The sequence below is a fragment of the Quercus suber genome, unplaced genomic scaffold (genome assembly GCF_002906115.3).
Source record: "Quercus suber isolate HL8 unplaced genomic scaffold, Cork oak 2.0 scaffold_47, whole genome shotgun sequence".
In the NCBI taxonomy this organism is placed as follows: domain Eukaryota; kingdom Viridiplantae; phylum Streptophyta; class Magnoliopsida; order Fagales; family Fagaceae; genus Quercus; species Quercus suber.
The window spans coordinates 657,978-679,327 of record NW_027069512.1 but is presented as its reverse complement, the minus strand read 5'-3'; the positions used below and the strand labels follow the sequence as shown (position 1 = coordinate 679,327).

General features: G+C 35.9%; 3 protein-coding genes across 3 annotated transcripts; 1 reads left to right on the top strand and 2 right to left on the bottom strand.

Moving 5' to 3' along the window:
* Positions 1–229: 229 nt before the first annotated feature.
* Positions 230–2,359, top strand: LOC111992302 (zinc transporter 2). Its single transcript, XM_024024178.2, has 2 exons — positions 230–1,254; positions 1,826–2,359. The coding sequence occupies exons 1-2, from the start codon at positions 636–638 to the stop codon at positions 2,218–2,220; spliced, it is 1,014 nt and encodes a 337-aa protein (XP_023879946.2). The 5' UTR covers positions 230–635; the 3' UTR covers positions 2,221–2,359.
* Positions 2,360–7,886: 5,527 nt separating this feature from the next.
* LOC136066807 (uncharacterized) lies at positions 7,887–12,291 on the bottom strand. Its single transcript, XM_065771696.1, has 2 exons — positions 10,107–12,291; positions 7,887–9,907 (listed from the first exon to the last, which is right to left on the bottom strand). Exons 1-2 carry the CDS (start codon positions 12,289–12,291, stop codon positions 7,887–7,889), a joined length of 4,206 nt encoding a protein of 1,401 aa, XP_065627768.1.
* Positions 12,292–18,079: 5,788 nt separating this feature from the next.
* LOC111989683 (uncharacterized) lies at positions 18,080–19,910 on the bottom strand. The gene is made up of 2 exons (XM_024021471.2): positions 19,782–19,910; positions 18,080–19,179 (listed from the first exon to the last, which is right to left on the bottom strand). Exon 2 carries the CDS (start codon positions 19,120–19,122, stop codon positions 18,388–18,390), a length of 735 nt encoding a protein of 244 aa, XP_023877239.1. The 5' UTR covers positions 19,123–19,179; positions 19,782–19,910; the 3' UTR covers positions 18,080–18,387.
* Positions 19,911–21,350: the final 1,440 nt, after the last annotated feature.

Sequence of the window (21,350 nt, the reverse complement as noted above, 5' to 3'; positions counted from 1 at the left end):
ACAATCACCCCAGTAAAAGATTTCATGTCTACATTTTTGGGCTGATATATACCCGAAAAAAGAAAAAAGAGTTTGTCAAGGAGGGTACCATGTGGTTGCATTCATCAATTTAGTACAAATAGTCTATATTTCCCTAAACATAATTGAATTAAAGCATGACTTATTTATTTATGTAACTATATTTTTAAATTTAATTCGAAACCCTAAGAATCTATAACTAAGTTTTATCCATTTAAGAATGAAGTCATGTAACTTTTTATTTTATTTTATTTGCAATCATGTATACTTAATATTAAACAACTAATATTTGGTTTTAGTACCCTTGGCGAGTCGAGCCCTGGACAATTGGGTTGGCATAGTATCACAAGCATCTAAGCAAACTTAGCCCAAGACAAGCATTGCCACCGTTGATTATAATTTAAAATTTCCAAGTTTATTGGTTGGACAGTCGATTAACACTCAAAAGAGTGTGTAGTACAATCCTACAATCTTTCGCAAAGTCAAAAGTGTACTATAAAGAGAAAAAAAACTAGGAGAGGCATATATCAGGTAGTATTATTTTCATAGCCCTTGTTATATACAGTAGTAACTAACATTAACCTAACCAAAAAAATATTAAGTAAGTTTTTTGATCCATGGCTTCCATTTCTTCCTCGAAAACCCTGAAGACAACCACTTTGTTTTTCTGTCTCTTAGTCCTCCAATTATCCCTCATCAAAGGTCAAGGACCTCAAGGTGGAAATGATCAGAGCAGCAGCGATCAAGTAAATTTGCACTCAAAGCAGTTGATTCTTGTTAAAGTATGGTGCTTGATAATCCTACTAGTAAGCACTTTTGCATTTGGGATCTCTCCCTACTTTTTTCGATGGAATGACAGCTTTCTTCTCTTGGGAACGCAATTTGCTGGTGGGGTTTTCCTGGCAACCTCTCTGATCCATTTCTTGAGTGATTCAGCTGGGACCTTTGCAGACCTCACAACCAAAACATACCCTTTTGCATTCATGTTAGCATCGGCAGGTTATGTTTTGACATTGCTTGCTGATTGCATGGTGGCTCATGTTACAAGTGGTGTCAAAAGAGATGCTAGAGTTCTAGTAGTGGAAGAAGGAAGGACACCTGAGGAGCAACCTAAAGAGGTGCATGTTGATGTCAACCCAGAGTTTTTGAGGACAACCTCTTTTGGAGACGCCTTACTACTCATCCTCGCCTTGTGCTTTCATTCTGTATTTGAGGGTATTGCTGTGGGAGTTTCAGGTAAATGATACATTCATACATATTGTGTATACATGTATTCCTTGGTACGTTGTCTTTTTTATTTTTATTTTTATTTTTTATTTTTTCGTCCATCGAATTTCATTATCTTGTTTTACTTTGTGGTGTTAAGTCATTGTGATGGTAGAGGGTGGTTGCCGATTAGGTTTGTGTATTGAATGTAATATAGTGTTTCTTCTTTATAAGTTTGACCGTTTGAGTGTCCCTTTATTTGTGTAATTAATATAATAGCCTATATATAGAGACTGCTTCTTATATATCTAGCCATATCACACTTGAGTCTGTAAATAAGTTTGGAAGAACCTAGCTACTATCTTTGTAACAGATTGTAAGCAAGTACATTTGCAGTGTTTAACAGATCAAATCTTTCCTGTTTTACTAAGTCTTTTATATTCATGATTTGTTATTATTGTATGTTGTTTCATTTTTAGCTGTTGTAAAACCCATGTATACCTTGATTTCCTTTAAAACCCATAACTCTCATCTGCTAGTTTTAATGAGTTGTGTTTACGTTTAGCAAACTTAACTACAGTCTCTCCCAAATAAATTTCAGCTACGGAGGGTGAAGCATGGAGGAATCTGTGGACAATATCCTTGCACAAAATGTTTGCAGCCATTTCAATGGGAATAGCATTGCTCAAGATGCTACCAAAGAGGCCATTTCTTTCAACTACGGCTTATTCATTTGCTTTTGCTATATCTAGCCCTGTTGGAGTTGGAATTGGCGTTGCTATTGATGCCACAACTCAAGGACAAACAGCTAATTGGATCTATGCTATCTCAATGGGCATTGCTTGTGGGGTTTTCGTCTATGTTGCCATCAACCATCTTATGGCAAAAGGCTACACACCCCAATCTGAATGTTATTTTGACACTCCATTCTACAAATTTCTTGCTGTGCTACTTGGAGTGACCGTTCTAGCGATTGTGATGATCTGGGATACATAAAACGTCTTTTATATTGGGTTTCCTTGTTTGACAGTGTCAATGTGTGATAATATATAATTTATGTAATTTCTTTGGCTTATTGGCTATACCAAATTACCTGTGTGTGCACTCAGTCTTAAAGTCTGAGAAGTTAATTTTTTGCCACTTCCTCAAATTACCTCCTTAAGTACCTTTACCAGCTTAACAAATTAGCCTTGGCCATGTTTGAAGCCAGAATGGATTTGATTTCATGACTCACAAGCTGGTTGACAAGGGTAATTATTGAGTATTCCCGGAGTACCATAAATTAATGCGTACTCTCCTCTCTCATATAATTGTAAGTCCTACAAATTAAATTCATGGTGGGACTTACAATTCATCTGAAAGGAGGAATACACATTTATAGTACTCTTAGAGTATTCAATAATTTTTCGATTGACAAATATGAGTACCACAAGCACAGCTACTATAATGGAAAGACAACTAAGCAATTAATTCAAATTAAACTAAAGGGTATATGTTTGGAATAGAAGAATGTGTGGAGGAGGATAGGAATAGAGTGGCCAGAATTTACATATATCCCCCATTCAATTATAAGGTAAATATCATCAGAAAAAAGAAGAAGAAAAGTATAAGGTAAATATCAAATATTACCACCGTTGATTATAATTTTAAGGCAAAAATATAATTTACACCCTAACTTTGCCCAAAAGCCTATTAAGTTTGAAATTGATCATTTTAGCCTGATAATTTTATCAAAAATTATTTTAGTCCTTTAAGAACTCATTTAGTCCGGTAACTTTGCCTAAAATTCACTAAAAGTAATAAATTTAAAGTACTAAAATGATTTTTAGGTAAATTTATTGTACTAAAATAATTGACTAATATGATTTTTGAGTAAAGTTATTGGACTAAAATAACAAACTTCAAAATTAAAAGACTAAGTGAACGTTTGGATAGATTTTTCAATTGCGTCCAGCGTTTTTTATGAGGTCCCGTGCATTATTTACGGGACCTGCAAGTACTTTTTTCAACAAAAACAACTTTAAAACTGGATCTTATGACACTATTCACACATTTAAAAATTATTTTGCAATAGTATTTTCAGTTTTCAGTAATAAGCGGTATTCAAACAAACTCTAAAATAATATAATTTTTGGGCAACAAAAGTAAATTGCATTTGATTGGATCAAGTTAATATGGGGGAGCTAGTTCGTAGCTTGCCATGTTTGCATCAGGTTCTTCCACTGTCCATATTGAATCTGGTCCACTTTATTAGCTAATGAGTCGCACACATTTGCAATATATTTTTTTTGGTAAAAGGGGCTATATTCTTCATAAAGCTAAACAGAAAAAATAGGTTCAACGGCGGCAATTAGCCTCATAAACAGAGATTAAGTCCTCAGGTGGACTGGAATACAACACAAAGTCCACATCTAGAGAAAATCCTAATCTAGCTAGGCACTCAGCTCTCTTATTTGCTTCTCTGTATACATGGCTAAAATTCAACTGTGGAATCCGGATAATCAATTGCCTGCAATCGTCCATAAGAGAGGAGACAACAGTGTTAGAGTATGCATGGTTAGCAAAAGCATCAACCATAGCTTTCTTACTTCTTAGATTTTCATTAATTATACACAAAGAATATACAAAGAGTTTGAGACACTCATACCTCAAATTAATTATTAATTCATATTTTTACAATAATCTCCTGATTTAGGAATTATGCTCGCATATACTAAATATTGCACCCTGAATCTTGATGTTTAGCATTTCTAATTTCACCATACTTTTTCCCCTCATATTTCAAGATCTTGAATTATTATGGATGGTATGCTGCTGCATAAACAACAGATTCTGAAATCCACAAAACAGTTCTGATATAGCATATCTAATTGATTCGTATGATATTCATTATTTTTCGATTGTGTTTCGTATTTGGCAGTTTCATGCCAATTGCATTGATCTATGGCTGCGGCAGCAAGGCACATGCCCAGTTTGTAAATTTAATGTGGGATCGGGATGGCCGGATAGAAGGGAGAGTGAATCAGATTATGGTTCAGAAATGGTTTAATGACTCAGTCAAGTATATATATTAGACATGGCAAAACGGGCGGGGCGGGTCAGGTTCGGGTCGGTTAATCGGGTTGTGGGTTAAAAATGGATCATTTTAAGCATGTTAAAAACAGGTTGCGGGTCGGGTCGGGTCGGGTTGACCTGTATTTTTTACATGAATTTATTTATTTATTTTTTTTAATTTTAAGAAAACAACATGTATTTGCCATTTAGAAAGTCGTGCAACAAATTACTTGATGTAAAATGCATTACTTTGAATTCACCACTTATATCAAAAATGAATTACACTTATTAATATTTATTTAATAATTATAAAATTATACAAATCCTAACATTGCTATCTAAAATAAAATAACACAAAGATAAGTAAAACAAATACACAAATTTTATTTCTACACAATATCAACATCCCAAAATATAAAACAAAATTACAAATGACTTATTGGATAATTCATTTGACAAAGAATAAAAACATATAAGGAATTTACAATCTTGAAAATTAATTTTATAATCTATTTTCAATTGTGGTTGTCACTTTATTTCAATTTGAGATATATATTAAAGTTTGATTGTTTATTTATTTATATATGATCTCTTTTATGAATATCATATCATTGTTAAGCAACACACACTCTAAGAAATATCATAATTTATTTTGAAAAACCGTTTATTTTAGATATAAATTGTTAAAAAATAGGTCAAAGTATTCATAATTTATATTAATTTGATATTTTGGCTTCACTATTTTCACACTTGTGAATGTTTTTCATACATGTCTACAATTTTAAATTTATATTTTTAATTGTACTATAACTAGATTATCTTGGCATGCACTTTGCTATTTGATATCTAAAAATCTTTACTTATTACAGAATGCTCAATCATTCATCTTTCAATTAATTTGCATACAGTTATGCAAATGTCTCAATTGTTTCCTTAAAACTCACAATAAACAATTAAACCAATATTGTTTTAATTTTATTTTTTTACCCAAAAAAAAAAAAAGTTTTAAACAATTGTTCAGGTTGGGTTGGGTTGACCCACAAAACATAGGTCAAGTCACGGGTCAACCCGTTTTTGGTTCGGATAAAAAAAAATCGGGTTCGGGTCAAGTATTTTTTAGGTTGGGTTGGGTTGGGTCAGAAAATTCTGACCCATTTTGCCACACACATATATATATATATATATATATTATATAGCTTACCATATTGTCTTTTCCATAAAAATAATATACTCTTAAATTAAATAAAGGGTCTTGTTAACGGATTCTTTTAGGGCACTTATTAAAGAACAATTTTAAAAAAGTTTTAATACCACTTTCATAAGAAATATAAAAAACTGTAAAAAAGTTTATTGGTTTTTTTTTTCTTTAAGTTTCTAAAAATAGTTAATTAATAAATATTCTTAGGGCATCTATTAATATTTCGTTACCTTAAAAAGAAAAGAAGGCAATGATTTAAAAAAAAAAAAAAATGAAAATAAGCTGAACCAAAGAGGGGTTAAGAGTTGTGGTCATTAGCTATTTCCATCTGATAGTTCCAAAGGAATTCTAGGGAATCAATGGGCTGGAAAATCTCCGGATGTTCTTGATCTAGTAGAGTGAGTCCTGAGAAAACAAAGAAAATCAGCAGAGAAGACCGGTGGAAGCCGGCCTTTGATTCTCCGATGGTAAAGTTAGAAAATTGAAGGAGAGAAAAGCCCTCAATGCTTCACTTCTCTCAAATTCTCTACCAAAAAAGAAAAGTCCCCTTACCTCTGCACAGAAAGGCCTTTATATAGCGGTAGAAAACAGTTACTTCTCTTAATCGTCGTAGAGTTTGGAGGATTCAGAGGGTAACTTCCTTAACTGCCACAAAGGTCACCTCTTCAGGAACTGCGTTGAGACTCGAGCGATACAACTTTTGGTTGAAAGTGTGCTTAGTCTAGCTCTGTGAATTGACCTCGTCCGTCATTAATGAAGGACGAGGTCCAGCTCTTTATTAACCCATCTCGTCCGTCACTACTGAAGGACGAGGTTCACAGCCCGCTCGTCCTTCAATGGACGAGCGTGTAGGAGAAATGGTGGTAATGGAGGGACAAGTGTATTGAACACAGCTCTGAGTACTGATATGGACGACCATAAGGACGAGTATTTGAACTTGATGTTTTCTGGCACCATCACACCCAACAATTTAATATCTTATTATGGCTAAAATGGGCATTTGTCCCTTTCGTCCAAAAAATGTAGCAAAATGCCATTGTTCTGAAACTATCTAGCAAAATGCCCATGTTTTGAAACTCGATTTGATGAAAATCGAGTAATATGAGAAATTTTACATGGAACTCGAGTTCCTTTTTATAAAAAAAAAAAAAAAAAATGGTTTCATATAACTCGATTTTCTAAAAATTGAGTTTTTCATTGAAACTCGATTTTTAGAAAATCGAGTTTAAAACAAAGGCATTTTGTTAGATAGTTTCAGAACATAGGCATTTTGCTAGAAAGTTTTGGCAAAATAAGCAAATGCCCATTTCGGCCATCTTATTATAAACAAATTAATTGATGACATTGTTAATCCATTTTCTTACAAGCTCGGTATAAGAATGGAATATTGTTTCTCTTCCAGTTTATAGATGAGCTTATAAATTGGATGTAAGCATCATTTAATTTGATCAAATACAGCATGCTGCACATAACGCTCATATCAGTAGAACATGAGCTAAAAGTAATTGGGACTCGCACATGCAATCTTTTGCTGCATCATAATGTTTATGAATGATAATATAATATTTTTGTATTACATATGGCAATTCATGAACGTTTTTGAATTCAATACTTTGTTCCCAACTTTTCCAAGAGAGAGACAATGACTATATCTAAAAATAAAAGGCAAAAACAATTAAACACATACTTTCACTCCATCTTGATTTTTGAAGGAATCAAACCTCCCCACAGCCGACTTACGTTGCTACTCTGCAACTTGATTTTTTTTTCCTAACTTGTTTTGTAGTTACTCATCAATTCGTGTATGGTGTGATAATTGCTCTTTAGATTGGTTTTTATTTACTCTTTCTTTCTTTTTGTTGTTGTTCTTCTTGTTGTTTGTACTATTGCAAAGCCTTCACCCTTTTATTATTGTTCTTGCTGGTTGGGTGTGAACGAAAGAGTTTAAAATTTTTATTTTTATTTGGATCCTCCGTGTTAGGTTTTATATTTGAATATTTGGTACTTTACCGTTTAAATTCATACAGTCAATACTTCCTTAGTTTATTAGTACTTTAAAAAAAAAAAAAATTTATTATACATTTATACTCAATAGGTTTTCTACCTTTTATTGTATAAAAGCTAAAAAATATTATTTATTTAGTCTTATCATGAGTTATCAGAGCATTAATATTGGTGGTGAGAAAAAGCTATATTGCTATTTTTATCACCACCAAATACAAAAATGCGGCTACATTGGTAGAGACAAAGCTAAATAATTTGGTTCCACAATTACAGTGCATAACTATCAACTACTTTTGGCTGAGCACCGTAACTCATAGGTAAAAATAATTATTCACGTGTTCTCTTTTTCTCTTGCCAGTGTTCACACATGTTTTTTTTGGTAGAATGGAATTACATTAAAACAAAACTAACGAGCTAGCAACAGCTCAGGACACAATCTGTTGAAGAACCTCCCCTGGCTATCTGCCATAACAAGAGGCACCAAGTCCACAGGAGGACAAAAAAAGAAACTAAAATCTAAAGATTGACAACTTCCTAACTTAGCTAAGTGATCAGCACACCTGTTAGCTTCACGATATATATGCTTGATGCTTAGCTGGGGAATCTGAGCAGCTAGACGTCTACAGTCATCAAAGAGCGAGAAGACAATAGTATTAGCATAAGAAGGATTTTTGAAAGCATCAACAAGAGCTTTGGCATCAAGCTCAACCATAACAGCATTCAAGTTTAGCTGGTTACACAAGAGGAGGCCATCTCGCAAAGCCCAAGTTTCAGCTAGGAAGCTATTAGCTTTACCGATTTTTCTAGAGTAGCCCACAATCCAATTACCCCAATCATCTCTAATCAGCCCTCCACCTCCAGCAGCCCCTGAAGAAACATTCACAGACCCATCGGTGTTGAGCTTAACCCAACCCGTGCTTGGTTTTTCCCATCTGACTTGTCTGATTGCCATGCGGTTGCTGCACTTAGGTTGATTGACACAGAGAACAAACTCCATTGCTTGCGCAATTATCGAATTGGTTAGGTTCCGATTGACTCCTCTGTTATTGAAGGCAACCTGATTCCTTTGCTTCCACAAAGACCAGATGGCAAAAGAAAAAAGAGAGTACCATGGTACACCTTTGACCATGAGAGAAGGCTTTGAGTTAGCATTAGAAGTCAGCCAGATCTTAAAGTCTTGAGAGAAAAAATTACCATTTAAGTTAGGAGCACCCAGCTGATACCATATTGGTTTAACTAGGCGACAGTCACGGAGGGCATGGGAAATAGACTCAGGTTGCTCGAGACACAAGGGGCAAGAAGTATGTAAAGGAATACCTCTTTTGGCTAGGCACTCCTTGACACCAATACTGTTATGCATGCACCTCCAGATGAACATCTGGATTCTAGGCAAGATCTGAAGCTTCCAAATCCATGAACTCGGGAAAGAATCAGCTTCCATATGATCTGTGGCTAAGAGATAAGCACTTTTCAAATCAAAACTTCCCTTGGAAGAATATTTCCAAGCCAGTTTATCACTACTTCTGGCCACTATTGGCAGAGGGACCGCTTGAATGTCAGCTTTAATTCCTATAGGGAAAACAAAAGGTATGGCAGCCCAGTTCCAACCAAAAGGAGTATGAAGGTCTTTCACAGTGAGGTTGGCTGATCCTTGGGGGAGGGGGCCTTGAATGCTTGATCTAATGGGGCCACTATTTAACCAACAATCCGACCAAAAATTAAGATTACTCTCATGCCCTGGCACCCATTTAATCCCTTCTTTGTAGACAGATTCGCCTTTTTTTAAACTCTTCCAAGTAGAAGAACTTGGGAGCTTTGACTCATTTCTGGAATTAATCCGTTGCCTCGAACAGTACTTGAATCTGAGAACTTTGGCCCATTGAGATTCCTTCTCAGTGTGAAATCTCCAATTGAGCTTAGCTAGGAGAGCCGTGTTTCTACCTTTTGCAGATTGAAGACCCAATCCACCTGAGTCTTTGGGCTTAGTTACAGTGTCCCAGTTAACCCAGTGCATTTTCCTTGTATGATCAGAGGACCCCCACAGAAAATTCCTATTGACTCTATCTATGCCGTTGAGTATTTTTTTAGGTAAAAAATTACTCTGCATAACATAGCTAGGAATGGCTGAAGACGAAGCTTGAATAAGAACCATTCTACCCGCCATGGATAGTAAATTAGCCTTCCAACCAGCAAGTTTCTTTTTAACTCTATCCAAAATGTAACCAAACTCATGTCCCCGCCTCCCCGGATGTTTAATAGGAAATCCTAAATACTTGCCGAGATTGGTGGTAGAATTGAAGCCCAATATGCTGGATAAAACTTCTCTTTCATCAGGGTCGACATTAGGAGAAAAGAAAACACGGGACTTTGCTTCACTAACTTTCTGACCAGATTTAGCACAGAATTCTTGGAGAGTAGAACTGATGGCTGCACAGTTTTCAGTGTTAGCACTGGCGAAGAGGACCAAATCATCCGCAAAAAAAAAGATGTGAAAAAGCCGGGCCACTTCGAGAAGCTTTAATAGGAGTCCATAACTTGGCAGCACATTTTTCCTCAATTAGATGGCCCAAGAACTCCATGCAAAGGATGAAAAGGTAAGGGGAGAGAGGATCGCCTTGTCTGATACCTCTTGAAGGAAGGAAAGGATCAAGGCTGCCACCATTAAAGAGAAGGGAAGTAGATACCGAGGTGACACAGCTCATGATGAGCTTAATGAGGTTCTCCGGAAAATTGAAAAGGGTGAGCATCTCCCTAATAAAGCTCCACTCAATTCTGTCATAGGCTTTCTCTAGGTCAATTTTTATGGCCATGAACCCTCTGTTTCCTTTAGCTCTCCCAATGGTGTGAATTAACTCTTGAGCGATGATTGCATTATCAACACCTCTCCTACCTGGGATGAAGGCAGTTTGATGAGGGGAGACAAGGGTGTCCAAATGCGGCCTGATTCTGGCTACAATAATCTTCGTGATGATCTTGTAGACTGAGTTGCATAAGCTAATAGGTCTGTAATTCCCAATGGTTTCCGGACCTTGTATCTTAGGAATGAGAACAATATGAGTATTATTGAGATACTCAGGAACTTTTCTCTCAATGAAAACTTTCTCAACTTCCTTCTTCACTGAATCCCCAACTAAGAGCCAAAATTTTTGGAAGAAACCAGCATGCAACCCATCCGGACCCGGGGCCTTATAAGGTTTCATAGACCAGAGAGCCTCCTTAATTTCTTCAATGGAAACCATGGCATCTAGAGACTGCTTCTCCTCCTCTGAAAGCTGAGCATGCCACTGAACCGAGCAAGAGGCCTTCCAAGAGACTGAATCTTGGGCAGTGGTATACAAGCTAAGGAACCCTTTCCTAAAATGCTCCATAACCTCCCCTTCCTCAGTGATCCACGACTCCCTATCATCTTTGACTGCCGCGATGTGATTTCTTTTCCTCCGAGCAAGGGTAGAAACATGATAAAAGGAGGTGTTTCTATCCCCTTGAATCATCCAGTTCAACCTAGACTTCAATATCCAGAGATCGCGCTCTTGGTCCAGAATAGTCTCCAACTCTTTTTGGAGTTGATTCTCAAGATTAATAAGAGAGGAGCTAGGCTTGTTAGACAGAGCCTTTTGAGTACCATAAATTCTAGCCATAATTCTCCTTTTTTTCTGGTGGATGTTACCAAAATGGTTCCTATTCCACACTGATGCATCCTTCGAAAAACAATCAATAGACTCTGCTAGCTCTCTATTCCCATTCCAAGCTTTAGAAACAATGGTGGGAAAGGAGATATCGGAAAGCCAAAACTCTTGAAACCTAAAAGGTCTGGTGAGCTTGATTGATCTGGCTGGCAGAGTTTCCATGAGAACAGGGCAATGGTCAGAGTGGCACCTCGGAAGATGGGTAACTCTGGCATTCGGGTAAACAACACACCAATCAGGGTTCATAAAAAATCTGTCAATCCTTTCCAAAATCAAATTATTGAAATCTCTTTTGTTAGTCCAAGTATATCTAGGACCAGAGAATCCCATATCTACCATATTGCATCTATCAAGGCAATCCTTAAAAGCCAAAGAACGATTGATGTTAACACCTCTACCTCCAAATTTATCCTCATCAATTAACGGCTCATTAAAGTCACCAGCCATAACCCACGGTAACTTGTGTAATTCTGCAACTTTAGTTAGATTTTCCCACAAAATGCTTCTTTCCTCACACCTAGGACTAGCATAAATAGCAGAAAACAACCAAGTGAGTCTAGATTTTCGTACCTTAACTTCAACATGAATCTCCTGTTCTGTCTTAGCAAGCAATTCCACCTCCACTGAGTTTGAGTTCCAGAGAAGCCATAATCCACCAGAGTAACCGATGGTATCTGTATGAATGGCTCCATCCATCGGCAATCTATCTGTAATTGCCTTAGCTCTATCACCTCCCAATTTAGTCTCCATAACCACAAGAATTGCCGGATTGTGCTCCTGGACTAGGTTGCCAATATGACCCTGAAAATTAGGCTTCAGGGCACCTCTACTGTTCCAAATAATAAAATTCATAATGGAATGGAGAAAAAGAGCCAACCAACACACTTCAGAGGACAGAAGCAGCTCTGCTTTCCTCATCGGAACCCAGCTGATCTTCGGCCATACTCCTATCTTCATAATCCAAGCTCTGAGTTGGAAGTTGAACTCCCACACTAGGGTGAAGGTCCATATCCAGGTTGCTATCCATAGGCGCGTCATCCATGGAGTGGGATCTCTTCTCTCCGACATGATGATTATACAAATTCCGATCGCTCTCGCTTCCAACAAGACAACTGGTTTCGGCATTGGTTTTTGCCGAGAATTCGAAGGTGGCGCAACTGGGTTGGTTGGGGTCAGACCGAGGAACAGGAGGATGGGTGAGGGGAGTGGTGGAAATATTTTCAACTGAACCTTCTACACAAGGGGTAGCGGCGCACTTGGTAGCAATCTCAGGAGTATGGTTTCTAGCAAACTCTTTTTGCCTTTTACTGAAGATGGGAAGTCTGTGGGCACGCGGAGAGATGGGCCGGGGTTATTGACTTGTTTTAAATTATTCACTGCCCTCTCAAAGTCACCCATAGGAAGTCTGGTCCTACTTGGGCTTGAGGTGGCCTTTTCCTTGTGAGTAAACAAGCCTGGGGCTTTTGAAGCCCATAATTTATCTCCAAACTTAACATCGGGCCCAGTTTTCAGCTTAGCATTTCTACGTGACACATTTTTGCTAGATGAAGGACCACCAACGGCCATATTCGTTCCCTCCGCAAACACAAGAGTCAGGTGGTTAGCTGAATTCCATGCCGCACTACCCGCAGTACCAAACCCCGTACTCTGACCCGTCCTTGTCCCTTTTTGTCCATTTCTTCTCCTACTCACAATCATCCACGGACCATAATGCCCCTCACCATTCGTCGCCTCACACGCACTCTGCGTGACACCGTCGTTTCGGAGTTCAGTGTTTCCGTCATCGTCGATGTCGGTTTGGCTCACTGGAACTTCCTCTGCCTGAGCTTGCAAATCCTTCTCCTTGCGGATAGTGTATGGGCAAGCTTCTACCTTATGCCCAATTCTTCCACACGAAAAACACAATTTATTGATTCCCTCGTAAGTAACCACCTGTTCAAAACGGCCGATAAGCATGCTATTGACAAGCGGTCTATTGATGTCAACCTGTACGCATAATCTAGCGTATCTACCACGCGCCTCCATGGCTGTATGAGAGTCGATCCTTAGCACCTTACCAATCGATTCACCAATTTCTTTGAGCACTTCAGTTTCATATAACTCGATGGGGAGCTCATTGAGCCTGATCCAAACAGCAATAAGTGAAACATTTGCCGTCGATGGCTTGAAAAAAGGCTCCCAAGGCCTTAAAGAGAGGAAGTGGTCACCTATGAACCACGGGCCCCTTTTAATCACCCTCTCTAAGTCTTCCTTGGAGTAGAATCTGACTAGGAAGAACCCATAGCTAAGATCAATGCAATCCATCCTCCCTTCAGGCCTCCATAGTTGAGACAATTTACTCTGCATATAGCTGAGACCCATTGTTCTCCCAACTAGCTTCACAATGATAGCCTTAGACCAGGGACCTCGAATGCGCCTCTTCGTATCTTTAGATAGCTTGATTTTTACTTGCCCCTCACGGATGGGGTAGGAGGCTTGACCGTCCTCATCGTCGGACTCTAAGTCCTCCTCCATATGGTCGGTCAAGTCAAATGCTTTAGCAAAGGCACCTGGTATTTCTCCCACTAATTTGTCCTTGAAAGAAGTTCTGGTAGTGAAACCCGTAGCTTGTCTTTCTGATGAGGGCGAAGAAGCCCGAGACCCACCGTTGAACTCAGCATGAGTGATGTCTTTTACCTTCTTATTGCTCCGGGCCAGTTCAGCTTCTTCCTCTCTAGAGAGCGTTCTTGGTTGCACGTTAGAGAGCAGTAAAAATTTGAGTTCGTGTTCTCTCCTCACTGCCATCTACTTTTATTCACCTGTTCACACTATGTAGGTTAGATTATTTATTGTAGTGGTTGTTGTTTATTATAGTGGAGATATTATTTTATTGTAGTAGATGTATTATTTTATTGTGTTGAAAGTTAAAATAAAACTACTGATGCTGAGTAATTTGTAAAGTGAGAAGATAAAATAAATAAAGTAACTTTTGTGGAGCCATATTGCTAAATTTATAACTTTGCCAATGTGGATGCTCATCAAAAACTTGAATAATAATTTGAATAATTCTATATACACAATAATTTTCACAATGCTTTTCAGTTGATAAGTTTTTATTGGTTCACATCTCATCCACTACTAATATCACTTTTTTTTTTCTTTTTTTTACTTATTAATATTTTTTTTTTACAATGACCTACGCATATTACCTACCAATAACGACTTACCATCAGTAGTCTTGATTTTCTTTTTTAGTGTTTTTAAACTTATTGTAATAATTTTGCATATAAAAAAATGGATAAAAAACAAATTAATATCATTTAATTAATATTTAAATTTAAAAAAAAATGCTCACTTAAAATTTTTGCCTTAGATCCCAAAACGATTGAGATAGTCTTACTATTTTTTTGTTACAAGATAAAAATTCTACTCTAGTTTAATCTAAATATATATGTGTGTGAAGCTCCCTCCTAGAGACTTGAATCCCGACCTTTGTCTCCTTATACCCCACTGACACTTACACTTATAGAGTGATCATCGCGCTAAGGGTGCACGGTGGTAGCTAGCCCTACTCTTGGCCCTTCGATTTGACATCAATGAGTGACCCTTTGTTTAGAATGCAAGAGAGGCAAACCAATGATCATGGAGTCATAATTAAGAAAATAAAATGTTCGTGGATAAGGAAGGTGGAGAGAGAGAGAGAGCGAGAGAGAGAGAGAGAGACATTGAACTTTAAGGACAATATGATAAATTTTTATTTTTTTTAAGAAAGTTTTTAGCTTATGGCATCTGCCCCTGATAATAGCACTTTATTATCAAACCAAGACACAAATCAGTTTTTGTTGAAAAAAAATTACCATTCATTTTTTTTTTTGGTTAATAAAAAAAAATTAAGATTAAATGGTGATTTCACATGTGTGGCACTTGCCAATTGCATGTGCATATCTAGCGTCTTCCCATCTTATGTCTATAGATTTTCTTAGGTACTCCATTTAATGGTATTTGCGTTTAGCTTGGCTTAAAAAAGCTTTTTTTTTTTTTTTTTTTTTACTATTTAGGTTATTTTTGCTATTATTTGGGGGAGAGAGAGAGAGAGAGAGAGAGAGAGAGAGAGAGAGAGAGAGAGAGAGAGAGACATTGAACTTTAAGGACAATTTGATAAATTTTTATTTTTTTTAAGAGAGTTTTAGTTTATGGCGTCTGCCCCTGATAATAGCACTTTATTATCAAACCAAGACACCAATCAGTTTTTGTTAAAAAAAAAATTACCATTCATCTTTTTTTTTTTGTTAATAAAAAAAAATTAAGATTAAATGGTGATTTCACATGTGTGACACTTGCCAATTGCATGTGCATATCTAGCGTCTTCCCATCTTATGTCTATTGATTTTCTTAGGTACTCCATTTAATGGTATTTGCATTTAGCTTGGCTTAAAAAGCTTTTCTTTTCTTTTTTTTTTTTCTTTTTTTTTTTACTATTTAGCTTATTTTTTCTATTATTTATGGGGCTCACTGTACTTTTTGATACTATTCATAGGTCTCACTATACTATATCAGCTACCTTTTAACTTTATCTTTATCTACAGTAATTTCAACAAAAGGTTTTCAATTTTAGCTAAATAAGTTGTCCTCAAACAAACACTAAATGTGAGACAAACCTCGAGACGCAAACGCTTTTCCATTTTCTCAATCTACTACACAAACTTTTAACAAAAGCATAAATGAATGAAGGGCATCAATTTTACCTAACCGTCAATCTAGCTAGCCATTTATAAACTATAAGCCAAGATGTCCTCTTTTTACCACTATCAGTTTGAGCCCCAGGATTGGGGAGAGGTGATGTATTTATATTGCTCTATTTGTGTTGATGGAAAATCTTATGTAAAAATAGGTTTCCGTCGTTATTTGGTAGCATAAAAATAATAGGTTAAAGGAAAATTATATTTGATCAATGAAAAATTCTATTAAAAATAAGGCTTAATTTTAAGAGGTTGTTTTTTGCTAAATTCTTTTGGAAAGCAATTTGTATGGGTGTGTGTGTGTGTGTGTGTGTGTGTGTGTGTGTGAGGTCTCTACAGATAGTATCTAATGAGATTTCCAATCCAAATATCATTGTGTTCCACGGTAGCAAAGCTCCTCAATGCCTTGTGTAGTAACAGATTCAACAACTCACTCAGCAAGGCTATTAAGCTAGTCTAGATGTTTCTACAACTATTAGGGAAGTAGCATCCTATAGTGCTATTGCGTAAAAAAAACTACTTCAACCTCATGGTGCTAGGTTAAATGGAGGACAAATTTTTTTTTTGGTCCACCTAGGTTACCTTTGGCTACCACACATATAATTAAAAAATATATATATATACTAACTTTTTAATAGTTTTTTTGTAATGTTTATTTGCTATACTATATATATATATATATATATTGATAATTTGAGAGATATAATTAGTAGGGATTGAATTATGAATATCTCTATTAAAAACATCACGGGGTGTCAACCAATTGAATTATGTACTAACTATGTAGTTAATTTACACGATATACATGTTATACATGTTTTGAATTATACAAGAAATTAGTGATTTTTTGTTTTTTCGCATACCAAACACCAAAAATCCTTTTTAGCTAATTTTCAAGGTTAATACCAAATACAAGAAAATGAAGCGGTTTTTTTGAATATGTTTTTCGAAAAATGACCAATTTTCTAAAAACATTTATGACAAAAAAAGTGGAGAGGTAGTAGTATTTCTAATAAGTTTTATAAAATGTTATATATTTTTAGGAATAAAACGAAAATCCGGGAAGGGGTGGGGGGGGGGGGTGGGGGGGGGGGGGGGGGGGAGAATCTAGCAAGTGCAATTATCCAACTCATTAATGTAACAACACCTTATTCCTCATTAAGATTGAGCATCTTGAGCTCTAATCAAATTAGGAATAAAGCCTGTAAGTTTCCAAAAATCGTGCAAAAAGATCAATAATATTGATCATGCTCTTGAATTTAACTACTATCAGTCTCCTTTTTGCTGTCATCTTCAGTAATAATCATTGATTGAGTTCTAAAGTAGGTTAAGTGCACAGAAATTGCTTATTCTATGAGCACCGTAAAAGTTATAATGTGTGAAAGCATACAGTTACATTATTCTTCTCTGCTGTAGAATTTGGGCAGCAGGGGAGGGTACTAATTTATTTATCCTTTCCTTACTGTCACGGAAGGATTATTATTCAAATAAACATGCAAAAACAAAGAGTCCTTGAAGCAGGTACTTTCGAGTTAGTTCAAGTTAAATATGTGAAGTTACTTGTCATTAAATAAGAGATCTCAATTCCAATCCTGCCAATCACCAAAAACCAATTAATGTTTTGGCCTAATGGTAAAAAGTAATCATCATGAAGCTAAAATAAATTAATTAAAAAAAAAAAACTCTTTTAACTAGTAAAGTTTTTTACAAAAAAACTAATTAGTTTCTCTTTTTTTTTTTTTTTTTAAATACTAAGTATTTTTTTAACACACACACACGAGAAATGGGAAGAAAGTTTAACCAATTAGTTTCTCGGTTTAATGATTAAGAGCAATCATCATAGAATGAATAACTTAAATTCAAATAAATAAATAAAACTCTTTAGTAAACCATTGATGAATAACAGGGGAAAAACAAAAAAGAAAAGAAAAACAAGACAAGGAGCACTTGTTCAGGAGCCCCCAACCTTGAACCCAATTCAACCATCCACAAAACAAAAATCAAAGTGAATAAAATAAGAGCTGTATTGAAAATAGCAGTGTATGTAGCTCGAAGGGGTCCATGCCCTATCATTTCAAGTTTAAGGAGTTTCCTTGTAATCCTACAAATGTATAAAACTCGGGGTAGATAGACATTGATTTTCTTATTGAACCTATATTCTCACCAAATTTGTGGGAAATGCAAATAGAAGAATGTCATAGAAGATGGGAAATAACAATATTGCAAATAACTATGTAAACTCAACACAATAAAATAAAGAACCCAGTACTGAAATTTTGAAATTGTTAGAACATATAGTAAAAGTAGTAATACTAGTCAATGAGCACAGAAGTTTTCCAAAAAGGTGGTACAGTTGGTAAGAGCAACAAGGGATCATGATTAGAGTCCTAAAATTCTACGAAAAAAATCATCAAACATATCAGTTCTAAAATTCCTCAATACCAAATTGACCTTGATCTTGGGTCGGTTCAAGTTCAATGTCACTCTGCCCTTGTGCTTGGGTTCAATTACAATTCTGCTTCTTTCTTGGGTGACATTGTTGCAGCTGTACTGGTAACTTCTTCTTCTTAGAATTAGTCTTGTTTTGGTCCTCATCAAATGAAACGGTAGCCTCATTTTGGTACTCGTTAAAATAGGTAGTAGTCTCGTTTTGGTCCTCATCAAATGAAATAGCAATCTCATTTTGGTACTCATCAAAATAAGTGGTAGTCTTGCATTGGTACTCATCAAAAAAGGCAGTAGTCTCATTTTGGTCAATCTCATCTAGATTATTCTTACACAGTTCACAGGCCACATGGGAGGAGGAAGGTAACAGAAGCATAGAACCCTCAACATCAAGGCTGTACTCGTTCATGATCCAGTAACCATCTTGAGGTGAATCATGGTTCTCGTAATAGAACTGCCGCTTGATGGCAATAGGGTAGCCAGTATTTTCATCATAGATCACCTCAGAGGCTTCATATCTCCAACAAGTTTCCAACAATGACTGTGCAGCTGATGCAGTAGTGAAGAAATATACACGGTCTGGTGCTGAATCCTCACCCCAAATCATGTCCCAAATTTTGTCAGGTTCTTTCACCCTAAACACATCAAATTCCGGTACATGTACAACTTCAACACCTCCTAAAGACAGTGGCTCACCGATAACCTTTGGATGAAGATAGTAGTAGATCAGCTCATCCTCGTTTGGGCAAAACTTAATACAGGGCAGCATTAATGAAGGGAAATACACCTTCATCGCTTTTAAATCAATGATCTTGCCAAACAAGAAAACGAATTGAAAATCACGATTTGGCTGCACCAGAAAAATAAGTCCAATGAGAAATCTTGAAAAGCACTATATATATATATATATAAAAGAATTAGTACTTTGCACCACAAGACCCAAATTCATTTCATTCTTGAAATAATTTAAAGAATGAATCATTCAAGAGCAAGAACTACCTTATATATATATATACACACACACACACACACATACATATATCTTAATTAGACAAACAGAGGAAGACCCAGAAATTAAAAAAGCATTACATACTCTCTAGTCCTTCAAATTCCCAAATTCTAGAACCCTAGTAAAACCCTAATGCTGCTTCTTTAAAACGCAAGAATAAAAACTAAGGGGTTAACAGATTTGTGAATATCAAAATTCTAAGTACTCAACAGAAGAAAAATTCCCGGTCATTGAAATTGCTCATACATTATTATTATTATTAATGACACCCAAAAACTTGAAGTTGTTTAAATTCTTAAAAGCTCAAACTATTACATTATTTTCAAGTATTTTTCATAGTGTTGCCAACCAAACAAAGCACCCACAAACACTATACAGAACATAAATATAACTTCCACAAATACAAAAAACTGAAGCGAATAGAAAGAGTAGAGAGTACATACACTCACTCTTCTACGTGAATACCGAAGCAGATTGAGAGAAAAGCTTTCAGGGAAACTCTCACTCTTCTTCACAATTCTTTGATTTCGCCCGCCACTCTTTCTTTATTTCAGTTTCATAGAGATATAGATTGAATTGGCTCGGGAGAAAAGTATTTATAGTAACAGTATCGCCTATCACCACAACAACAGTTGAATGACGTGTGCAAAATAACAGAATCAGTTATTTTGAAAACCTTTTTTTTTTTTTTAAGGGTCGGTGATTTTGAAACTCGATGCAAAAACTTTGACAGAGTGAAGTCCCTTGATCCATGTAGTGAAAAGGTTTAGGCTTTGGATCCAATTTGTGAAGCGAGAGATTATGGACTTATAAGCCCATTTGGTGTGCTGTAGCTTCCATAAAAATAATAATAATAATCCTTGCCTGACATGGCCCATTTCATTGTGCTTTTCGGCCCAACCTATGAAGCACAAAATAATGGGCCTTCAGGCCCATCTCGTGTGGCAATTAGTCTCACCTAAATCTCAAGGAAATAAGAGGATTGTTTCATTTCATTAGTGTGCTGACATGACCTCCTCTCCCACCCAAACAAGAAACGAGCAAGTAAACATGAACCTATTTATATTAAACACTAATATGCAAGAACATATGTGCATTGAATTCATGTACATTGGTCATGTCAAATATTGCCATCTTTGTAATGAAATTTGTCCACTTTATCTCTAGATCTCTGTAGAGAAAATAAAGAATCAACTATATGCATGCAAAATACAAGGCACAATGAGAAGAGAAATTTATGTCAACAATTATGCAACATAATTCGCTAACTCTATTGTATGAGAGAGAGAGAGAGAGAGAGAGAGTTCTTCTATGAAACTATAATTATTTTTTTGTTTCTCTTTTAATAGATAGCATAGGATTTGAAACTTATGAGGTTCAATATTGGTTTACAAATTAAATTCAAACACATGAATATATTGAATTTTATTGTCATTAAAAAAGATACCAACAACAACACTAATGTTTGTGCTTTATTGGTTAATTGTGAGAGACCACGCTTCTAGCCTGTTTTGGTATTGGGATAAACCCATGTGAATGGGTGGAGTCGTGTTATTTGCCTCTCAAAATAGAGGTTCAACTGATTATATTTTCCCTTTTATATTAAGGTTTTTACAATGAAGTCACCACTTATTTAATTATTGAAAAAAAATAAGAAAACCATAATTGAAAAATTCATCATTTTATTAATCTGAAACTAAATTTACATTGAGAATAAGAAATGATGAGGACAAGGAAGAGCTCAAGGAAAAAGAAGATTAAATATACAAAGATTCAAGAATCGTGGTCTAGTTTTGATGTCAGACCTTTTTAGCACCTTTTATAGGTCATTGTAATTATTAGTATTGAGTCTTTTAAGTTGATAAACTACTGGATCAATTTTAATTAAGTTCTATTAGAATAAGAGCAATTTGGTAATTTCTAGAAATCTGGAAAGGGCTATCCTTGCCGAACCAAAGGCCCATGAGTCCTATTTTATGTTTACATATTATTAAGTCTTTTATTTAATTATT

What these genes read in the sequence shown, in the direction of transcription:
- LOC111992302 (XM_024024178.2), top strand. Translation starts at nt 636, where the DNA reads ATGGCTTCCATTTCTTCCTCGAAAACCCTGAAGACAACCACTTTGTTT. An exon ending in TATTGCTGTGGGAGTTTCAG is followed by an intron (nt 1,255 to 1,825) that starts GTAAATGATACA and finishes AATAAATTTCAG; the next exon opens with CTACGGAGGGTGAAGCATGG.
- LOC136066807 (XM_065771696.1), bottom strand. Translation starts at nt 12,291, where the DNA reads ATGCCGAAACCAGTTGTCTTGTTGGAAGCGAGAGCGATCGGAATTTGT. An exon ending in TCCTTTCCTTCCTTCAAGAG is followed by an intron (nt 9,908 to 10,106) that starts GTATCAGACAAG and finishes AAAACTGTGCAG; the next exon opens with CCATCAGTTCTACTCTCCAA.
- LOC111989683 (XM_024021471.2), bottom strand. Translation starts at nt 19,122, where the DNA reads ATGAAGGTGTATTTCCCTTCATTAATGCTGCCCTGTATTAAGTTTTGC.